At 50.6% G+C, this 20,610-nt stretch overlaps 3 protein-coding genes across 7 annotated transcripts in view; 2 read left to right on the top strand and 1 right to left on the bottom strand.

Moving 5' to 3' along the window:
* Positions 1 to 5,429: 5,429 nt before the first annotated feature.
* Ccdc71 (coiled-coil domain containing 71) lies at positions 5,430 to 10,970 on the bottom strand. Of its 3 annotated transcripts, XM_077110449.1 has the most exons (3): positions 10,892 to 10,970; positions 7,640 to 8,699; positions 5,430 to 7,573 (listed from the first exon to the last, which is right to left on the bottom strand). In XM_077110449.1, the coding sequence occupies exons 2-3, from the start codon at positions 8,645 to 8,647 to the stop codon at positions 7,211 to 7,213; spliced, it is 1,371 nt and encodes a 456-aa protein (XP_076966564.1). In that variant the 5' UTR covers positions 8,648 to 8,699; positions 10,892 to 10,970; the 3' UTR covers positions 5,430 to 7,210. The 3 variants fall into 3 exon arrangements, with proteins under 3 accessions (XP_076966564.1, XP_076725016.2, XP_076725017.2); XM_076868901.2 differs by having other exon boundaries at positions 5,430 to 8,699; XM_076868902.2 differs by having other exon boundaries at positions 5,430 to 8,699; positions 10,921 to 10,947.
* Klhdc8b (kelch domain containing 8B) lies at positions 10,362 to 20,097 on the top strand. 3 transcript variants are annotated; one of them, XM_076868907.2, is made up of 6 exons: positions 10,362 to 10,444; positions 16,360 to 16,867; positions 17,915 to 18,079; positions 18,408 to 18,632; positions 18,730 to 18,831; positions 19,240 to 20,097. In XM_076868907.2, exons 2-6 carry the CDS (start codon positions 16,492 to 16,494, stop codon positions 19,434 to 19,436), a joined length of 1,065 nt encoding a protein of 354 aa, XP_076725022.1. In that variant the 5' UTR covers positions 10,362 to 10,444; positions 16,360 to 16,491; the 3' UTR covers positions 19,437 to 20,097. The 3 variants fall into 3 exon arrangements, with proteins under 3 accessions (XP_076725022.1, XP_076725020.1, XP_076725021.1); XM_076868905.2 differs by lacking the exon at positions 10,362 to 10,444 and adding an exon at positions 15,334 to 15,492; XM_076868906.2 differs by lacking the exon at positions 10,362 to 10,444 and adding an exon at positions 15,508 to 15,635.
* The window catches only part of Iho1 (interactor of HORMAD1 1), a 55,343-nt gene continuing 54,826 nt past the window's right edge, over positions 20,094 to 20,610 (top strand). The window contains exon 1 of the mRNA XM_076868900.2: positions 20,094 to 20,319. The gene's annotated coding sequence lies outside the window, so the exon portion shown is untranslated. The remainder of the gene's footprint in view (positions 20,320 to 20,610) is intronic.

Below are 20,610 nucleotides of genomic sequence, written 5' to 3'. Positions count from 1 at the left end.
TACTGACAACCCCCACCTAGATTTCCTAATCTTCCTAAATTTCCTAACCTTCAACCTCTTCCTCCAGAGAGTTCTCTCTGGACACTAACTCTCTCCTCAGCTCCAATATCTGAGCTTGATTTCTTCCTGCCTCTGATTCTCTGAGACACTCGTAGGCAGCCAGGGGTTAGCTGGCTAAAGGCCTTGCCTGGTCAAGCTCCAACTCAGCTGTGTGCCTGATAACACAGAAGTATCCCAAATGGAGCTTATTGTAGTGGTGGCCAAGGACATAGGTGTGGCATAGACAGAGACACTTCCCTGAAGAACACCTAAGTAAGCACAGCAGCAGAAAGTGGACAAGAACTCTGGACTTTCGCTCCTTCACCCCAACTCTCAGGTGCTGTCTTACACCTATTGTTGTAGAAGTCCCCAAAGTCACAGTCACAGGTCTGGCAACCTGAGCCACTGCTCAGACACCAGAACTCGGACTCTAGGAGAGAGCAGTCAGGTGGAGCAAGGGCAGGAAATCCACATAGGAATAGGAGGGTTAGGGACCTCTGGAGTCATATACTGGGACTGCTTGTGGAGGGACAAGAAGTGATACAAAGCTTGAATGCTCCTTTGTCTGTGGCTGAGAGGGAGAGGGGAGGCCCTGGTGAATTCCTGTTAGGCTTCTCAGAAGTAGATAAGAAGGAGATAGAGAAAAAGTGAGAGGGATTGGGGTGGGGTAATGAATATAGGATACATCCAGAGTTAAATCTATACAAATGGTTTATAAAATTCAATGCAAGAAGTGCTGGGTGTGGTGGTGCATGCCTGTAATCCCAACTACTTATATCCTTGGGTTCAATCCCTACTATCATGGAGTTGGGGGAGAAGGGGATGGAGTTATTCTTTTGGGCTGTCTTCCTCTGTGAAACACCTTTAAATCCAGTGTAGAATACTGTTGTAACATGTTATAACATATTTTAGTCACTTTCTTTTATTCCTAAAGCTCACACCTGAGGGCATATTCAAGTTCAGGTAGCTATGGTGGGACTGACCAAGTCAGTAAATGGCACCCACTATATGCAAGGCTCAGTCTACAACTTATAGTCACTATTTCTTTTTTCTTTTCTTTCTTTCTTCCTTCCCCTCTCCACCTCCTTTTTTGTACTGGGGATTAAACCCAGGGGTGCTTTATTACTGAATACATTCTCAGTCCATATTATTTTTTATTTTGAGACAGGATCTCATTAAGCTGACAATGCTGACCTCAAACTTGCAATCCTCCTGCCACAGCTTCCTGAGTCGCCGAGATTATAGGCATACACCACACACTCAGCTACAGTCAGTATTTCTACAGCCTTATACTTGTTAAACTCCTAGAAACTTGGCACCCAATTCAAGTTCAAATTAAAGGTGGGTCAAAGTTTGCCAGACAACTGCTCCAGTGCCATCCAGAGACAGTGTTTGCAGTGACCTGTACCGTTACAAGGATCATAGGAATGAGTGCCAGGGGCCTGGCCCTGAGATTTGCGCCTGCAGGTTAAGGAGAGGGCACTTAGATTTCTGAGAGGAATGTCACGGGGTAAATGGGGCATGTGTTATCAGGTAAATGTTTGAGGGCAGATCTAAGAGGACATGGGGTTGGGGGACTACCCTAAGGGTTGCTCATGCTAGCAGCCCTTAGGCTCAGTGGAACTCATACCATAAGGACCAGGCTGTCAGAAGTCACTGCACTGCCCTCAGACATGGTTTCATAAACCCCCTTCCAGGCCACGCACAGGGTCACAGTTACAGGCTGGATCAGTGGTCAGAGGTTAAGGAAGCAATTAGGTCAGAAGTCACCATGCAGCAGAAGAATCAGGATTAGAGTTGGAACTGGAAGTTGGAGGACCCATGTCTATAGGATCAAGGGGGACAAGAATCCTCCGTAGGCTTACAAGTGGAAGAAGGCCTAGCCTGTGCCGACATAAATTGCACACTCCTCCATTCACATTGACAGATGACAGAAACGCAGCCATGTCAAAGTGACAACTGTAGGCATGTCCATGCCACTCAATTTCTGGGGCAGAACCTGAGAGGTAGATATAGGGTGGGCTGACCCATGGCAGGTTTGGCCAGCAGGGTAGGACACGGCACCTACCCGGGCAGACATGGAGGTGCCTAGACTTGTTGCATGACATGAGTGGTCCTGTTGCAGGTCCTGGTGGCACTCAGTGAACACCAGCTATATGGTGATAATAGATGCAAAACTGTACCCATTCCACTACAAGATGTCTCTTCCATGGTCCTTACCATTCCTTCCACATTGACTGGGGCCCCATGTGCAGATCTGCACTTAGAGGTATGATCATGGCGTGACAACTGCTTCTGATCTTGAACTCATAGAGGACATAGTAATAGAAGGGGTGTCCGTTGAGGTCCCCCAGTGTATGCAGTTTTGGGGAAGTTCACATGGAGGATAGTCATATGCTAGAGACACAGAAGGTCAGACTTCAGGTGTCTATGGCTGGGATGGAGGGGAAAGAATGGCAGGCAGTCTCTTATCTCTACATTCTTGCAGTTACCTCCTCAAGCACCCATGCTGTGGGATTCCCTATCCATGATCCCCTGAGTGTACCATCCAGGGATAATCATGTTTAATTCCACCTATGCACTTAGAGTTCCCTTTTTCCAGTTCTGATGTTGCTTCTGTACATCCCACTAATTCCTACTACCTCATTCTGACATCTCCAGGTATCTGAAAACTACTTCCTCAAATGCAGTAAAGGATTCCACTTTAAGCCAGTGGTACATGCCTGTAATCCCAGCAGCTCAGGAGGCTGAGGCAGAAGATCACAAGTTCAAAGATAGCTTCTGCAACTAAGCAAGACACTGTCTCAAAAAATAAAAAAAAAATCAAAAGGGCTGGGGATGCACCTTAGTGTTAAACACCCCTGGGTTCAATCCCTGGTACAAAAAATAATTTTTTTAAATAATTAATTAAATTTGGGTTGGAGTTATGGCTCATCTAGCACGTGTGAGGCACTGGGTTTGATCCTCAGCACTGCATGAAATATATATAAAAAAATAAAGATATTAAATAATAAATTAAAGGGCTGGGGATGTAGCTCAGTGTTAAGCACCTTTGGGCTCAATCCCCCAATACCAAAAAAAAAAAAAAAAAAAAAAAAAAAAAGGATTTCACTTCTCAGCCCTTCACCCAAACTAGAAATCTGTATATCATCCCATTTAACCACATAAATTATTAGTATGTTTCATTATCTATCAACTGTTTTTCTTTTTTTTTAAGAGAGAGAGAATTTTAATATTTATTTTTTAGTACTTGGCGGACACAACATCTTTGTCTGTATGTGGTGCTGAGGATCGAACCCAGGCCGCATGCATGACAGGCGAGCGCGCTACCGTTTGAGCCACATCCCCAGCCCCTATCAACTGTCTTTCTTGCTTTCATGTTAGCTCCAACAAAAACCTTGTCCATCTGCCACCCATCAAACTGCCTAGAAAATGCCTGACACCACTGTCATGTATTTTATTCAAAAATAAAACCAATTAAAAAAAAAAAAAAAGAAAAAGAAAGAAAAATGTCTGACAGAGGGTGGAGCTTAAAGAACCCTTATTAAATGTACACATGGATGAAGGGATGGGTCTCTGATTCCTCTTTCTGCTCTGCACCTTAAACACAAAGCTGAGGCTTTCTCACGTGTCTTTTCTCTACAGGCCTCCTCTTTCCTCTGCAGCTTGCAGATCCAATGTGAGGGCCCAGGATAAGCAGTAATAGCTGAAATTAAAGTGGGGAGGGAATACCTAGTACATGTAAAGAAGTCTTGTTTAGAATCTGTCCTTCTCTGGTATCCTCCTGGACTGACTCTGCTGGTTATGATTATATAGCTCTCTAGTCTTATTTACAAGAAAGAGTTCATATCCAGAGATTCCTTGATGCCACCTAGAGGCAACTGCTGGGACAAGAGGGACTCACAGGCAAGGATCATGAATCTAGGGCAATGATAGGAGGACCACAACAGGGGAGAGTTATGAGGAGCAGTCATAGAACAGAGATGAGGACAACAACGGGGGCAGTAACAAAGGACTACAATAGAGCTCCATAAGGGGTTCAGTGATGGTTCAGAGATAGGAGATAATTGGAGATGGCTCCCCTTCGCAGTCTCTATGCTCTAGGGAAACAATAATGGGAAGCCAACAGGGACCACAATAAAGGACCCTGATGGGGCATAGCTAAGGAAACTGCCCTGCTCTGTCAGTGCAAACCCCTAGGCAGGACCTTATTTCCCTACAGTGTCTGGCTTTGTCCTTACATTCCAACGCACAGGATTATTTGGGTCCTCCACTAGAATGGCAGGGTCTAGAACTTTAAAAATGATCTAAGAGGAGGAAACAGGCTTCGCCTCTAGTTTCACCCAGACCCCTTCCTTTCCTCTCTAGGGTTGAACTTGGCCTTAGTGGAAAGCTCAATGTTCAAGGAATGCTGGTCATAGACAAGGTCACTGACCTTTTGGACAGGGGCAGAAGAGAATCCCAGGAAAAAAGCATAAACAATTATTGGCAAAGCCTTGGTACATGTGCTAGGAGTGGGCATGGTCCACTCAAAGAGCAGAGCTGTTGGGTAGAATGTCTACAAACAGAAAGGGGGCCTTGGGTCACCAGGGATAAGCATCCTTGGTGACCATCAAGTAGGGAGGCATAGGATCAGCACTTGCTGGGCAAGCCTTCAGGCTGGGGCACTTTTCATGATAATAAAAGGGGTAGAGATATCCTTTAGGTCCAGATGAATGGTGGCAATTTCAACATAGTCAACCTTAGGTCTAATCCACAATCAGGCCTTGACCCTAGACTCCCACCTAGGGCCACGCCAGCACCCTTACCACTCTGCCTGCCACCAGGTCTTGTTGCTTCCACAGCCACTCTGGGAGGTCACATTCTCCATGTCATGACCTCCCTGGTCATAAAAGTCATAAAAGCAGCAATTCTTGAGTTGTCAGGGAGGGCCCAAGGAGACTTGACTAGGCAGGAGGTGCAGGTCAGCTTCTTATTCCAAAATACCATAGCACAGGGTGCTTCCTCCAGCCCCCAGCAATGACCCAGACCCCCATAGGACTCTAACCTACCCAGGACACCCCAAAGAAACTGCCCCCACAACTCAAAGACAGCAGTCTCCAGGGCTCTCACTCTCTTACCTACCTGTAGGGTAACAGACAATACAATACTGTTTGGGGCCATGAAGGCCACAGATGGATGAAGTTTGAGGTTTTGGTTTACCAACAACCAAGTTGCCAGGGGACAGGTAACAACTGTTGCTTGAGCAGCCAAGTGAGTACACCTGGCACCCTCTGGCCAACTGATCTAGGAGCTGGGACTGGGAGGTGTAGTCTTTTTTTTTTTTTTTTTTTAAATGGTACTGGGGATTGAACTCAGGGAACAGTCAACCACTGAGCCACATCCCCAGCCCTATTTTGTATTTTATTTAGAGACAGGGTCTCAGTGAGTTGCTTAGTGCCTCACTATTGCTAAGGCTGGCTTTGAACCTGCGATCCTCCTGTCTCAGCCTCCTGAGCTGCTGAGATTATAGGCATGCGCCACCCCACCCCACCTGGCTGTGGGGTAGAGTCTTAAGTAGAAATCTGATACCCCTACTTCATCCCATCCCACCAGGCCAGATTCCTCCTCCCCCTCTGCTTGGCCCTCTTGCAAACAACCAACCCTCACCCACTGGTGGCAGCAATAGAAATGGAAGGAGACCCAACTCTACCAGGAGTCATAAATGCTGGGACCTGGAATCAGGCCTGAGGGAAAATACAGAGTGGGTCCCAAAAGGCAGCCCTTGAAGAGGTAGTGTGGCCCTTAGGTCTTTCCCATTCTCACAATGAAAGCAGAACCCAGAGGGTAAGTAGCATGCAGGATTGAAGGGTTACAGCACAGATGGTTGCAAAGATGTCCTCAGAGTTTGGGGAACCAAGGGAGGACAATACACTCAGAGGAAGGACATTAATCGTTAATTACTTAGCAGTACCCAGGGACAGAAGAAAGGAGGCGGGGAACATCTAGAGCTTCTCCACAGGCCCACCACTCAGGGCAACTAGCAATAGTAGGGCTCAGACAAACCCAGAGACAGAGAGGATCTGATTCTCATCCAAACAAAGCTCTTCCCTGCATCCCTGAAATGCTGTCCCCAGGAGCCTTTGGGCAATGTGTTTCCCTCCCCATGTGCTCAACCACTGCTATATAGCCTGGGCAACCAGTGATGAACCACAGATGGATAGGGCAGCTGGTTGCATTCAAGGCCCAGCCCTCCCTCCAAAGCAGGATGTGCCAATAACACCTGAAATATACAGGTCTGTGATAGGGGGGCATGGTGAAACTGTACCTGGGAGTAAACAAAGCACTTGAAAAGCACTGCTGATGAAGCAGAGATGGAAACTCAGATGCCCTACACAACTAAGAAAATTCTTAGGTCAGTGAAGGCAGGCTCTATAGTTCTAATTGAATGCCCAGTCCTTTACCACCAACTGGAGAAACAAGCTAGTACATTCTCAGCAGAGGCACTTCAACCCCTTTAAGCTTGGCCCCATTCCAGACAAAGCCAGGGTATCTTTTGTCCCCCAGTAGCAGTACCACAAAGTCTCCCTTCCCTGGCCTAAAATACTGCTAGCTGCAAGGTTCCCCACAGAGCTGCCCGGTCCTACTATATGGGGTCTGACTGGATAAAAAATAGGGCAGCCTCAAGGTGAAGTATATTACCTCACAGTGGCTTTGCCCCTACCCTCATGAGATGTCTCTCACATACCCACAGAAGCCAGTATCCAAATTCCCACTCGTCTTTCCAGAGGGGCCTATGCTTCCCCTTTCTGCCTTCCTACCCCATCACTCAAACTGACTGGGACAACTTTCCCTATATGCTTAAGCTGCCTTGCCAGCAGCCACACACACAATAAAAGACCATGGAGGGTGGGCAGGGAGACTGGAAGGTGGAAAGGTATAAAACATGATAGATGGAACAGTGGACATACAACTTGAAGAACAAGTCACAGTGCATTGCGCCATAAGAACACCCCTCCCACTACCCACCCCACCACAAATCCTCCAGTTTCTGAAAGGAGACTGGCAGCCGCAGGGGCCCTGGAGAGGTACCCAGAATCCTCAAAGTTGCAGAGTCCACAGGCATGGCACACTGTGCCACTGGCCACACACACAGTTGGGCTGTTTTCTCAAACATTGCTGTATGAAGGAATCAGGCTGTTGAGTATGGCAGCAATGGCTGGAGCCATATTATAGGAGACAGGTTCACGCGGAGTATCTGTTGGGCCCGCTGTCGAACCTCATCATCTGAGGACTGCCTGTCTACCTTTATGGCCCGGAACTTTAGGAGCTTTGCTGTTGCTGGCCCCAGCCATGACTTAGGAGATCGGGGCCCCAGCCGTGTTCTCTTCTTAGGATGAAGGTCCTTTGCTTCCTCAGCCCTTTTCCTCTTCTGCCCCACAGTCTCAGAGTAGGTTTTCTGGACCTTCCTTGCAGTTCTGGCCTGAGCAGATCCCTTTGGCCTGCCCCTACCCTTGGGCTGGGTCTGAGCTGCTTTGGCCTGGACTGCCTTGTCCTTGACTGCCTTGTCCTTGTCCTTGACTGTCTTGGCCTTGGCCTTGACTGTCTTGTCCTTGACTGCCTTGTCCTTGACTGCCTTGTCCTTGACTGCCTTGGCCTTGGCCTGCACTGCCTTGGCCTTGGCCTGAGCCTTGACTTGTGCTGCATCAGCTTTGGCTGCCTTGGCCTGTGTTCGAATGTTGGCATGGGCATAGTCAGCTTTGGACACTGTTTGAGCTGCCTTGGCCTGGTCTGATTTAGTGCTCAGGGCAGAGCCCCCTTTCATTTGCAGATCACTGAGGGAACCAGTGGTTCTGTAAGTCTTGCTCTGGAGCCCAGTACCTCCTTGGGGTCCAGCCCCAGGGCCTTTGCGAGTCAGACACTTGGGGCCCTTGTTTGTTTTTCTGGGAGCTTTGGGCTGGGGGTTCCCTGGACCCTTCCCTGAACCTTTCCGCAATTTCAGGGGAGAGTCTGCAAGTGAAAGTCTTAGAGACTGTGCCTTGTGCTTAGCACCTAAGCAAGGCATGGGAGTCTTGAGTGGAACCAGAGCCTCAAGGACAACTGAAAGCCGCATAGCAGGGTAGACACTTGGATAGAGGTGAGCAGGGAAGCCCACTGTTGCACCCTTGGCACGGCTGGCACTTGACTGCTTCAGGGAGCTCAGCAGCAGATTGGTGGTAGCATGTTTGGTGAGGGTTGGTGTGGACCCTTTGGCCAGCCTGCCAGACAGTGGCATGGGAAGCAATGTGGCCCTGCCTGAGGGCAGCTGAATGGCAGTTCGGGGAGCACTGGCTGGAGGTGATGTGGCAGCTGGGATGGGGGCACGAGCTTGTAGTTTCGTCTGGCTTGGAGGGTTGGCTGTACATGAACTATACCCATAGACATCACCACTGCGTAGAATGGTAGGTTGGAAGCCATCATCTCGCAGACCCTGTAGAAAGGCCACAAGCTGGGCCTCTGTGGCACTGAGATCCTGGCTCATTGGGTTAAAGACAAGCAGCGCCTCTTCCAGGGCCTTCTTTCCTGCTGTGGAGATGCGCGACCAGGAGTGCACAGCTTTTTCCTCCACATGCTGCACCACCACACTCATGGCATTAGGTACTGCAGATCTGCCTAGGTATCCGTAAATCAGCACTTGGCACCTCCAAGGCAAGAAGAAAAGAGTAAATAAGAATGGCGCCAAGATATGGAGCCAAAGCAAGTAGACAGGTCTATCAGCGACCCCATTCTCTATGTCACTGAGGGAACTAGCCAGAGTGAGTCATTTCCTGGGGTAAAACCCTAGTCTGATGACCCTCAACCATTTTGGAGTGGGTATTGATTAGCTATTTTTCAGTAGCTCAGAAAAACCCAACCTGCTGCTGGGCTCCTGGAAAACTTTAAATCTAGTTCATTTTAGTTAATTTCTACATTTTCTTTTCCTTCTTTTGAGACAGAATCTTGCTGGTCCTAAACTTACAGGCTTAAATGATCCTCTCACCTAAGCCTCCCTAGTTGCTGGAACTATAGGTGTGCAGCCATCTAAGGCTTAAAATTTTTCTTTTCTTTTTTTTTTTTTTTTTGTGGTTCTGGGGATCAAACTTGGGTCTCTGCTCATGCCAGGCAAGTGCTCTACTACTGAGATAGTGTTCTACCACTACATCCCCAGTCCTTATTAAATCTATATTTTTCTGATGCCAAAAACCTAATTAGATAGCCCTGGGAGCACAAGCCAACATCTCTGTCTTCAATGAGCCTGGTCCAGAAGGAAAGTCACAGGCACCATTAATGCTCTTAGGAGCATATGGTGTAACCAAGCTTAGCTTGCCAATAAGTCAGGAAAGAACTCCTGCAAGAGGCAACATCTACCTAGGATGAGTAATGAATAGAAAAGTACCAGGTAGAAATGAAGATTATACACTGGCTCTGAACTGTGAAAGAGTAAGGCACATCTGATGGGGAGTCTGGGGCCAGGCTGAGTTTAGCTGGGAAAACAGGTCAAGGGTAGGACTGTTTTCCCAGCTCTGAAGTTTTGCCAAAGGGCCCGCACTTACACCCAATGTCCACACTCATCTGTGTGCCTCCAGCTGCTGGTGTTCCGTGCTGGTTGGGTGGGGGTGGGGGGTGTCCCTGCCCAGAAGTTCTGCTTTCAGAGGCTACTTGATAGTCCAAATCCTTGCTTTATAGTCATGGAGACCAATCCCAGGCAAAGACAGAGACTCACTAAAAAGCTGATGAGTAATAGGTACAGATGAAATCTCTAGGCAACCAGGCAGCCTGGGGATCAGGCAGCCAGACCAAAAGCCCAAGTTTTGAAGACAGTGGAAGAAAAAGGCTCTGAATAGGATGGTGAGTCACAAAAACAGCAAAGGCCTGAGACCTCCAACCTCAGAGCTTAGAGGGCAACAGACAGCAGAACATCCCAGAGTTGTCTGGGAACACCCAAGTTGTCCCAGGCTTCTCTGAAGCTGTGTACGTCAATCATGACTATTATCTAGTACCCAACCCAGAGTTTCAGGGTTCCCATAGGCAAGTGGCAGTTCCCCAGCTGCACTGGAGCATTAAAAGATCAGCTGGGATCAGGCAGGTCCCTGGGGCCTTGAGAACTGGCTGTACAGATTGTTCCCACCGCTCTAATGGAGCAGATGAAGTCTTCAGAATCCCCTGGAGGAAGTGCCCTAGGGCTCTTTGTTTGGAAACATTCTTGGATCCTCAGGTGTCTGAGGCACTTCCCCTCCCCAGAGGCCGCTCTACAAGCACAATCCTTGCACATGACTTTTAGTTCTTTTATTTATTTATTTGAGGGGATGTAGTTCCCAGGGCAGTGAACTGTAGAATAGAGAGAGGCCTATTCCCACCTGCAACCCCCGGCGCTGATACTAGGATGACCCCGGGGCTCTTCGCCTAGGTTAGTGGGAACCCATGGTAAGGGTCTTCTCGGCTTTCAAGAGGCTTCGGAAACAGGATGCAGCCGGGCCCCGAACTTGCCTTCACAAGTGCCTCTGGGCCAGCAGGGGAGGTTCACCAAAGATGGGGTCGGGTGAGGCGCCAGACAAGTGGAATGGTGTCAAGGGGTATATCGGGACCCTTTGGCTAGGAATCCGCGCCCCAGGAGCCCAAAAGGAGAAGGCGGGGCAGGGGTCACAGCGACAATGAAATATGTGGGGTGGGCCGTCTTAGCTCGACCCAGACCGTGCAGCCCCAGGGTGGGGTTGCTGAATGGGGGAGGGGTGGGGGCCTGGGCCAAACCAGCGGAGAACGCGGGTCCGGGAAGCGTCAGCCGCCCGGGCCCTCCGCCCTGCCGCCTCGCGGGCCGCCACTCCGCGGCGCGGCTAGGCCCGCAGCTCCAACCTACCGGCGCCGCCGCGGGGACCCAGGACGCACCTCTGCGCCGCCTCGGATGCTCCAACATGGCCGCCCGCTGCGTGCCGGAAGTGTGCCGCGCTTCCGCTTCCGGGCCCGGGCCCGCCCTAATGACCCTTGACCCCCGAGACCCCATTTCCCCTCAAAGTCTGGGGGCGAGGCAGATTGGGTACCCGGGAGGGCTGCCTGGAGGTGGTGGCCGCGAAGACCGCCACAAACCCATCTGGTACAATTCAGGAGTCTGAGTATCAAAGGCACCCTCGAGCGCAGCCCCAGGCAAGACTACTGAGTCCAGGTAGGGCTGGATTAGGGGGCCAGCTGACATCCTAAGAGGCCTTGGTAATGCAGTGACATCTGGGAGTGGTTCCTGGCAAGGTCCAGGCCATTTTCCATACTCTGGTCCTCCTGTAGAAATTGACAAAGCCCACTTCTGTCCCAGGCATCTGACCAGAGGATGAAAGGAGTATTCCCTAATAGGAAGTGTCTCAGGGTAGCCCCTATGTTATGCAGCAAAGGTATCTCCTCTGAGGAGAAAAGGCCCTCCTGTCTTCCTGAAAATGGAGCCCACTATACATCAATGAAACAGTGGTATACCCATGTGATCATAAGTATTATACGGAAGTCCAAAGATATCCATGTCTAGTCTTTAAACCACAGTATACCGATGTAGGCCTGAGTATACTTACCTAGGCATATGTGCATTAATGTTATGGAGAGGCCCTGGGTCCAGCCTCAGCTCATCAATGGCGCAAAAGTTCCACCTCCAATCTTAACACTGCCCAGATCCCCTATCCTTTTGCCTAGGAGAGTGGGACATCAGTCTTTCCATCTGCTATAGCCATCAGAGTGATGGTGATCCACTACCCTTGCAGCACCAAATTAGAGAACTCAGGTCAAAATTATCCCTAGGGGTCTGTGCCTTCAGATGAGGGGTCAGAATGGTCTGCACAGGGCTAGAGTTGTGGCTCAGTGATAGAGTGCTTGCCTAGCATGTGTGAGGCACTGGGTTCGATTCTCAGCACTGCATATAAATAATGAATAAAATAAAGGTCCATCAGAATGGTCTGCACAAAGTTTGACCAAAAGTTCCATTTGTAAGGATCTCCTGAATCCAGATTGGGAGCCATCATGGGAGTCCTGGTTTCATGGGTGTGAGTGTAGGGGCATATGAATTTGGTCAGAGCCTGACCCAGAAGGCAGAAATATGGCCACAATTCTTGTACCCTAATCTTTGTAATGGTGCCATATTTGGTAGTTGGGGAAAAGTAGAAGTCTATTAGCAATCACAAGAGGATGGCTAGAAGTTTCTTTTAGGGTCTGGGTACTTGTCCTTTTCCCTTCCCATATGACCTTAGAATCCTCTGGCTGCTTTCTATTTCCTTGTCTTTAGAAGGATTCAGACACTCCTAAATATAAGCACCCACTCCACTCAGCAATGCCCTAGGCCTCACCTGGTGCCCTTAGCTTCTCAGGGTCTCCACACTGATACATAGTCCAGATATCCAGCAAGAACTGCAAAATCTCCTGCTCCTCTGGGATTAGTGTTTTTAGGCCCTAGAAAGGAAGTGTGGGGTCCCACCAGCCAGGGTCTCATGGGCTACCAACTTGGCATTTCCAATCTCTAACTAGCCTTATCTATGGCCTATCTATGGTTGAGAGGATTGGTTTTTTATTCTGGGGCCAATACAATCTTACCGTCTACTTAACTAGTTGTCTTCCCAAACCAGCAGTTTTGTTCCCCTGTATTTGGCTGGACCATGGTTATGCAAACAGAAACCATTTTTCATGAATAGGAAGAGCTTGACTTCCAGGGATGGCACCAGTCCAGGTATATCCTGGAAAGGAGATCTCTTTTGGTGATGTCCAGTCCATAGCTCAGGGCAAGAGGGGTAGGTCCATACTTCTCTGTACCTGTTAATTATGGGAACTAGAGAGATGGTGGGGGTTAGGGGTAAGTATCATAGGGTACCTAGCTCCCTGAGGGGGTGATGCCCAGAAAGTCCCACATGAAACTCTGTGGGAGCACTCATCAGAGAACAATCTGACTTGACCGAGACTTTGGTGGATGCCAAAGGCATAAATGGAATCAAACAGGATGAAGTGTGAAGAGTCTACCTCATCCTGGGAAGATGATCCCAGAATCTATCCTGTTTTCCATTTGGTGCCTTGTATCATCTAAGTAGACTCTGGACCCATATCCACCTGAGTAGAGAGATCTGGTAGAGATTTAGATGTGAGCGAAGGCAGCAGCCTGGTAGAGATTTCCCCAAGAGCCAGAATGTGAGGAAAGCTGGGGTCAGAGCTTGAGCTACATTCTGGGTAGGGAAAGGAAGAAGAGCCAGCAAAAGATTCTGAGACACAAGACAAGCAAAGCAGCAAGAGGAAGCTGAAGTCACAAGAGATGAAAATATGTCAGCAAAACTTCAGCCAAGACAAACTAATATGGACTCTCTAGTTTTAGCTTTATAATGATTTTTCAAGAACACTTTTGGGGAAGAAGTGGCAACAGATTGAGATGGCAAAAAACAAGGCAGGAGAGCCTATGAGGGTAGATGGCTTGAAGAACTTGACTGGAGGGAAAGGATAGACTAGAGGAATTTGGTCCTAGGAGGTATCTAAAGACAGGCAGCTTGTAAGTACCTAACTTCTGAAAAGGAGGGGATAGGGGCTTGGAGGGGGGAAACCCCCAAAGGGTCCTCAGGGCAGTTAGCGCATTCCATGGGGGGAAGTGCCTCAAGTGTGGAGCAAGTCAGGGTGAAGTGGGGTAGGAATTCTAGTCAAGGTCTATGCAGTCTGTAACTAGCCAAGGCACCACCATTTCTCTGCTGGTCTCTGACTTCAACTGCCATCCCCTGAAAAGGCTGAAGGCTCTCTCTGTGGCCATAGGGAAGAGTTTACCCACAGTCTTGAAAGGCCAAGTCAGGTAGGCCCCCAAATAGTTCTCCACCCATAACTAATGGGGATTTGAGAATGAGAACCTCAGCTCCCACTGCTCTGTAGGCCCATGTTCTACACTAGCTTCTAAAATTCCCAGAAGGATCATGTGTTCCCAGTTGCCCACAGTAGTAACTTGCCTGATGATACCTTCTTTAGTGACTGCTTTCCCTGTCTTTTTTTTTTTTTTTTTTTTCGTGTAGATGGACACAATACATTTACTTTTTATTTTTACTTGGTTCTAGGGATCGAGCCCAGTGCCTCAGGCATGCTAGGCAAGCGCGGTACCACTGAGTCACAACCCCAGCCCATCCCCTGTCTACTTTCTACTCATCTGTTGATGCTCTCTGACTTCATCACCCATACTAATGATATGCACTTGTATCTTTGCCTCCAATCTGCTGTGGGGAAAACACAGACACATACTCACACAATCTGTGAAAGAGGGACAAGGAGCCCAGTGCGGTGGTGCATATATGTAATCCCAGCAACTGGGGAAGCTGAGGCAGGAGGATCACAAATTTGAGGCCAGCCTCATCAGGTCTTTAGTGAGACCCTGACTCAAAATAAAAAACAGAGCTGGGGATGTAGCTCAGTGGTAAAGTGTCCCTATGTTTAATCACCAGTACCTTGAATAAAAAAAGAAAGAAGAAAAAGAACAAAGCAGTGAACTGACACACTACTGCAAGGACCTCTTCCCGTAGGTAACCTCTGACTTGTACAAGTGAGCCCCCAGCTCAAAGACTCAGGTAATATTCTGAATGCTCCAATGCTCCAAATGCTCCAAGGTCTGAGTCTGAGCTAGTTGGGTCCTTGCCACACCAATTTGCTCTCACCTAACTCTAGAGTTGGTTAGATGCAGGCCTTGGAACCTAAAGATGCACAGTCTCAAAAGTACCTTGGGCCCCAGAGTAGCCTCAGTCTCAGACCTCACAGGATGAGACCAGTGACCCACCTGGGAGGACTTCTGACCTCTGACTCTTCTAGTTCATCCTCTGCTCAGAGCTACTCAAGAATTCCTTCCACCCAGGCCTATGAGACCCTGAGGCCACTGTCTGCTCCTCCATCACCTGCTGATCTTAATATGCACTATAGGATCTATTCTGCGCCCTGTTTTGTGCCCGGGTTAGGGCAATGAGCCGGCAGCCCCCCAATAGAGACCCAGGCCACGCCCTAAGTGGCCTCCAGAGGGCGCAGCCGAAAAGCCGGTAGTTGGGCTCCTCCAAACTCAACTGCTCTGGACTGGCGCCGGCCCCTCAAGCCCGCAGATTCCAGGCCTTGCTTACTCAAGCTGGGTCCGGCTCAGAACGACCCCTCACCAAACCCTCGTTGTGCCGCGCTGCCTCATTTCTACTCCCGCCTGGGGTCGGACCTTAAATCCTGGCAGGCCCACGTTCCACATGTCCATTTATTTGTTCATTTGTGTGTGTTCGTGGGTCGATGCGCCCTTCTTCGGCCGCGGCACGTGCAGAGTTAAGGCGGGAGGAGGTTTCCCAGAGTCTGGGGAAGGGGGAGCGTGGGGCGGACCCGGTCCAGCCCCGCCCCACGCCCGAGCGGTGCGGGAGCCCCGCCGGAGCTCGGCTACAGCCCTAGCCAGAGCCGGCGTCAGCGGAGGCGGAACGGCGGACCCCGTGCCCCGGCGGCACGGAACCCCGGCGGGTGAGTCCCACGGGAGCCGCGCTCAGGGGAAGTTTGGGGCGTGGAGCGTAGAGCCCCCAAGCGCACTTGCCCAGACCCGCCCCTACCTCAGCGAACTGAAAGTTTGGGGCCAGGAGAACCATGGTCTGAGTGGAAACCCCCAGGTAAAGGGAAAGCTGAAGAACTTGAATCCCGCTCTTAAGGGACTGAAAAGTCCAGCTGCGCATTCCTGCAAGAAACGCCCTGGGTTCTGGTACCCTAGAGTCCTGTGTTCATGAGATTCCCCAAACCAGTACCCCCTTCTTCTAGACGCCAGGGAATCTGCTAGCATGGGGAAATCCTTGAGGGTGAACCTCTAGGGGAGTGTGGATCCCTGGCACCCGGCTCCTGAGCCTGAGATACCCCGGACCCTGGTCTTTTGCTGGCGAGAATGGTTGAGCACTGTGAAATGGTGGTGTAAGGATACCCTAGAATCAGTCTAGGGACAGCAGGTGGGGGACCAGAATGGATGGATCCCAGGCTGCCCAGGGCACGCTGGAAGCCAGATTTAGCAGTACTTACCTCATGCAGAACCAGGATGAGGCTTGTTGAGAGGAAAGGAAGGGCACTAGGCTGGAGAGTTCTGTTCTAGTCACCTTCCCTCTACCTAGACCCAGATTGACTGAGTTGCTCAGGGGTTGGGGAGGAACATCCCTCATGCTCCCATACAGAGGAGACCACACTCTGTCCTCCTTCCCACTCCAGAAGGTGTGCTAGTCAGAGGGGTAGGTCTTTCCCCTACTTTTCCACCAGTGATTTTAGCCTGCCCTGCCTTCAGCAACAAGCTGCGTCTGTTTCCCTAAAGGATGGTTAGGAAGCCCCGACCCTGTTTTTCCTTTTCTCCTCCAGGTGGAGGCAATTCCCTGGACTGCTCAGACACTCCTTGCATCCTTGGCAGAATCAAGATGAGACTCTATCATGTCTCCCCAGTAAGGCCTACAGCCTGAGCAGATAGCATGGCCTGCCACAGCAGTGAATGACATGGCTGCAGGTGGTGGCTGCACCTTTGCTTGGCAGGTGTTTCCCCCCATGCCCACTTGCCGGGTGTATGGAACAGTGGCGCACCAGGATGGGCAGGTGCTGGTGTTGGGGGGCTGTGGCCGGTCTGGGTTACCCTTGGATACTGCCGAAACACTGGACATGGCCTCGCACACATGGCTGGCACTGGCGCCTCTGCCCACTGCTCGAGCTGGTGCAGCTGCTGTGGTTCTGGGCAAGCAGGTGCTAGTGGTGGGGGGTGTGGATGAAATCCAGAGTCCAGTAGCTGCTGTGGAGGCCTTCCTAGCTGATGAAGGCCGCTGGGAGCGTCGGGCCACCCTTCCTCAAGCAGCCATGGGGGTTGCAACTGTAGAGAGAGGTGAGTGGCTTCCCAAGGAAGGTCTCAAGGTGCCCCAAACCCTCTATTCTGTCCTGACTTGGTCCCTTGCTCTCAGAGACTAGACAAGAGCTGCCCAGACATTGCTTTGCTTCCTGTTTTCTCTCATGTGTCCCTCTGATCTGGGCTGTTAACTGACTTTTCTGGCTATGAGGTGGGGACAGAACCACAGACAAGTCCCCAGAATGATAGGAGGTCTCAGCCACCACCCTGCCCCATTCCTCATTTCTAAGAGACAGTAGGGGGGGTGGCCTAATGACTCTCATGGTTATAAATAGTCTTGGGTGGGGGGAGGGAAGCAGGGCCTTGGCTCAGAGCCCAGCAAATGCTTAAGTGCTTAGACTCCCCCACTATATACACATACACACCAGGGATCCTCATATGGACAAAGGCCAAGCTGACCTGGAGATGGTTGCCATGGAAACCCAATTGACAGGCACATCACCCCAAGTCTACTAGACATGCACTTAGCTCATTCTGAGGGCTTAACAGAAGGCAGGAACCTAAGCTAGTGTAAGGGTATGGTGTAGAGGTGCTGGCAGGGAGACTGATGCTGAAGGCCTGTGGCCCGCACCTCTATCCTATAGGCTTAAGCCTTCTCCCAGCCCTGCCCCCACGCCAAGTGATCTCCAGTCTTCTCCCTAGACTGAGCTTCATGCTAAGCAGATATCCATATGCCACCAACACCTGGTTTAAATGACCCCCAACAAGGGAGCCCCTACCTTGTGGCCTCCAGGTCTGACCACTGGCCTAGACCAGCCCTGCTTGGATGCCAGACTTGGTTGCCATAGCGTCTCCAGGGAGACAGAGCTGGATTATAATTAGATCAGCCGCCTCCTGCTCTTCACTCAGAGGGGCCCTGGCCAAAGCGAGAATCCTACCTCTCCCAGCTTTCACCCCAGATGTGCAGCAGGGTTCTAAACAAACACCATGGGTTTCCAGCCACTCCAGGCATGACTAGGGCAGCTGTCAGGGTGGGCTACCCTAGCTAGGCTGGAATGCAGTCTGAATTACTCTTTTTTTATGCAGATGGTATGGTGTATGCCCTGGGAGGAATGGGCCCTGACACGGCCCCCCAGGCCCAGGTACGGGTATATGAGCCCCGCCGTGACTGCTGGCTTTCGCTACCCTCCATGCCCACACCCTGCTATGGGGCTTCTACCTTCCTGCATGGGAACAAGATCTATGTCTTGGGTAAGGGTCTGGGAGATGTGAGAAAGGGGTTTAGAGTCCATCACCATATATTGGTGTGGGAGGGATCTAGCTCAGTCTGAGATGGCAGGTCTTGAGAAGCTTTGTTGGGATGATCCAGGACTACTCTGAGGCTCTGACTGCTGGTGGCCCTGCTGAGGTTGGAAAACCAAACCCCAGTGCCTGAGCAACTGTGTGGTAGATGATCCACATGCGGATGTGCACACAGCTGTGCCTGGGAGGCTGGGGCAGACAGATCTGCAACTTGGTGAATGAGGAGCCCATCAAGTTCCCTGGACTCTCTCCCCAAGTGTCCCAATTCCATTGGCAGGGGGCCGCCAGGGCAAGCTCCCAGTGACTGCTTTTGAAGCTTTTGATTTGGAGGCCCGTACCTGGACCCGCCACCCGAGCCTGCCTAGCCGCCGGGCCTTTGCTGGCTGTGCCATGGCTGAAGGCAATGTTTTTAGCCTGGGTGGCCTGCAGCAGCCTGGGCCCCACAACTTCTACTCCCGTCCACATTTTGTCAACACTGTGGAGATGTTTGATCTAGAGCATGGTAAGCAGTGGCTGTCCTGGGCTGTTCTCCTACTCTCTGTGGGATGGAGGGACATAGTGTGTATGTGTGATTAGATGTGACCTCCCCTCTCCTGCAGGGTCCTGGACCAAGCTGCCTCGCAGCCTGCGTATGAGGGATAAGAGAGCAGACTTTGTGGTTGGCTCCCTTGGAGGCCACATCTTGGCCATCGGGGGTCTTGGTAAGTCTTTGTGGGGCTAGGGAGAAGAAGGGAGCCCAAGGTAGAAAAGAGTAGCCCCCAGCAGGAACACCCCCTTCTCTAGACACTCCAGAGGGTCAGGAATTTGTGATCTCCCTTTCCTTGTCTGTGACAAAAGCAGGTTGTGATCTGCCTGGCCCAGTACCTGACTGGGGGGGTCTATGTGCCATCAGGGCTCTAGGAGACAGAAACAAGACAAGCGATCACTGAATGCGTGGCCAAGTGGACAAATCAAAACATGAATGAATGAATGAATGAACAAATGCTGAACAGGGACAATGAGGAGCAAGACACTTGTAGCCTATCCTGGAGTGATGTCAAGGGCTATTTTTTGGGCTCAGTGAGCAAAAGGGCCTGGAACCCCCTTACAACTTTCTGTCTCTCCTACAGGAAACCAGCCATGCCCTCTTGGCTCCGTGGAGAGCTTCAGTCTTACACGTCGGCGCTGGGAGGCACTGCCTGCCATGCCCACAGCTCGCTGCTCCTGTTCTAGCCTACAGGCAGGGCCCCGGCTGTTTGTTATTGGTGGTGTGGCCCAGGGCCCCAGTCAAGCTGTAGAGGCACTATGTCTGTGTGATGGAGTCTGAAGACCTGGTTGGGTCTGTTCACTGGAGCAGCTCAGTACAGGAGCAGGTGTCTGTGGCTCCATTTGCTGCTGAAGGAGCTCTATTATGGCTGTGGGATGAGGGAGGCATATGGACAGGCACTTGAGCATTCCCTTGGGGGCTTGGGTTAGGGAGCCTTTGTCTTTAGCATAGGCCAAGCATATGCTCACATCTAACTTTACCACAATTCATTTATGAACCATATCTAGCTCCACCCTTACCCAGGAGCCCTCTAGGCCCTGTGTCCAACAGGAAAGTGGGCTCAGGAGAGAGCTGGCCTTACACCCTGCAGGATAGGCATTGACTATCTCGAGTTAGCCAGAACCATCTAAGTGGTCATTCCTGAAAAATCCCAGCCTATCTTGAAGGTTCCTGCAGACCTGTATATTCAGAGAGGGTGAGGGACACAGAGGGAATGGAGGAAAGGACATAAAAACTGCCAGAGGGCAGGAGGAATTCTGGCTTTGGGCCCTCTACGTTGCTGGTTGTATGACCTTGGGCAAGTCATTTCACCTCTCTGTGCCTCAACATCCTCGTCTGTGAATGAGGATCTCTGAAACCTTCCTACCCTACCTACCTCACAGGGCTGTTGTGAGGATCCAGGAATTTTGGATATGAAAGTAAAAGTATTGCTGAAATCTGATGTGGGGATCCTGGTGTGGACTCCCTTATTACCCTCATGGTCTCTGTCCTCCTTTTAGGGCTTCAACTCTCCCAGGGATAAGGGAGGTCCACAGGAAGCCTCTTGGATCTGGTCTCTATCCCCAAAGTGATCTGGTGTCTCTGCCCCACATAAGCCTCAGCTTTGCCTTAGGTGACATTGGATGACAGCCCTCTTCTACTATCTTGGATGTTCTGGACACAGGTAGGATGACCAGAGAAGAGCTCAGAAAATGAAACTTTACAGGGTTAGGATATACTCCATTCCAAGTCACATTGTCTCTTTAAGGCTTCAGCTCGTCTCATAGGGAGGGGTGGTCTGGTGGGTTTCCCTGAGTGCTAGATGTGGGACAGCCATCTCTTGGGCAGGACTGTGGCCACTCACCAAACCTCTCAAGGGCAGCAGTATCATGGAGGAAGCTGCCAGTCCTTCCCTCTTTCTCCAGCCTTTAATGCCCACAAGTAGGAGTCTCTGGCTTTGCTTTTCTTAAAGCTA

Source organism: Callospermophilus lateralis, chromosome 10, assembly GCF_048772815.1.
Source record: "Callospermophilus lateralis isolate mCalLat2 chromosome 10, mCalLat2.hap1, whole genome shotgun sequence".
In the NCBI taxonomy this organism is placed as follows: Eukaryota; Metazoa; Chordata; class Mammalia; order Rodentia; family Sciuridae; genus Callospermophilus; species Callospermophilus lateralis.
The sequence above is the reverse complement of the archived record's forward strand: the minus strand, read 5'-3'. Positions and strand labels throughout refer to the sequence as shown.

What these genes read in the sequence shown, in the direction of transcription:
- Klhdc8b (XM_076868907.2), top strand. Translation starts at nt 16,492, where the DNA reads ATGGCTGCAGGTGGTGGCTGCACCTTTGCTTGGCAGGTGTTTCCCCCC. An exon ending in GAACAAGATCTATGTCTTGG is followed by an intron (nt 18,080 to 18,407) that starts GTAAGGGTCTGG and finishes TTCCATTGGCAG; the next exon opens with GGGGCCGCCAGGGCAAGCTC. An exon ending in GATGTTTGATCTAGAGCATG is followed by an intron (nt 18,633 to 18,729) that starts GTAAGCAGTGGC and finishes CCTCTCCTGCAG; the next exon opens with GGTCCTGGACCAAGCTGCCT.
- Ccdc71 (XM_076868901.2), bottom strand. Translation starts at nt 8,647, where the DNA reads ATGAGTGTGGTGGTGCAGCATGTGGAGGAAAAAGCTGTGCACTCCTGG.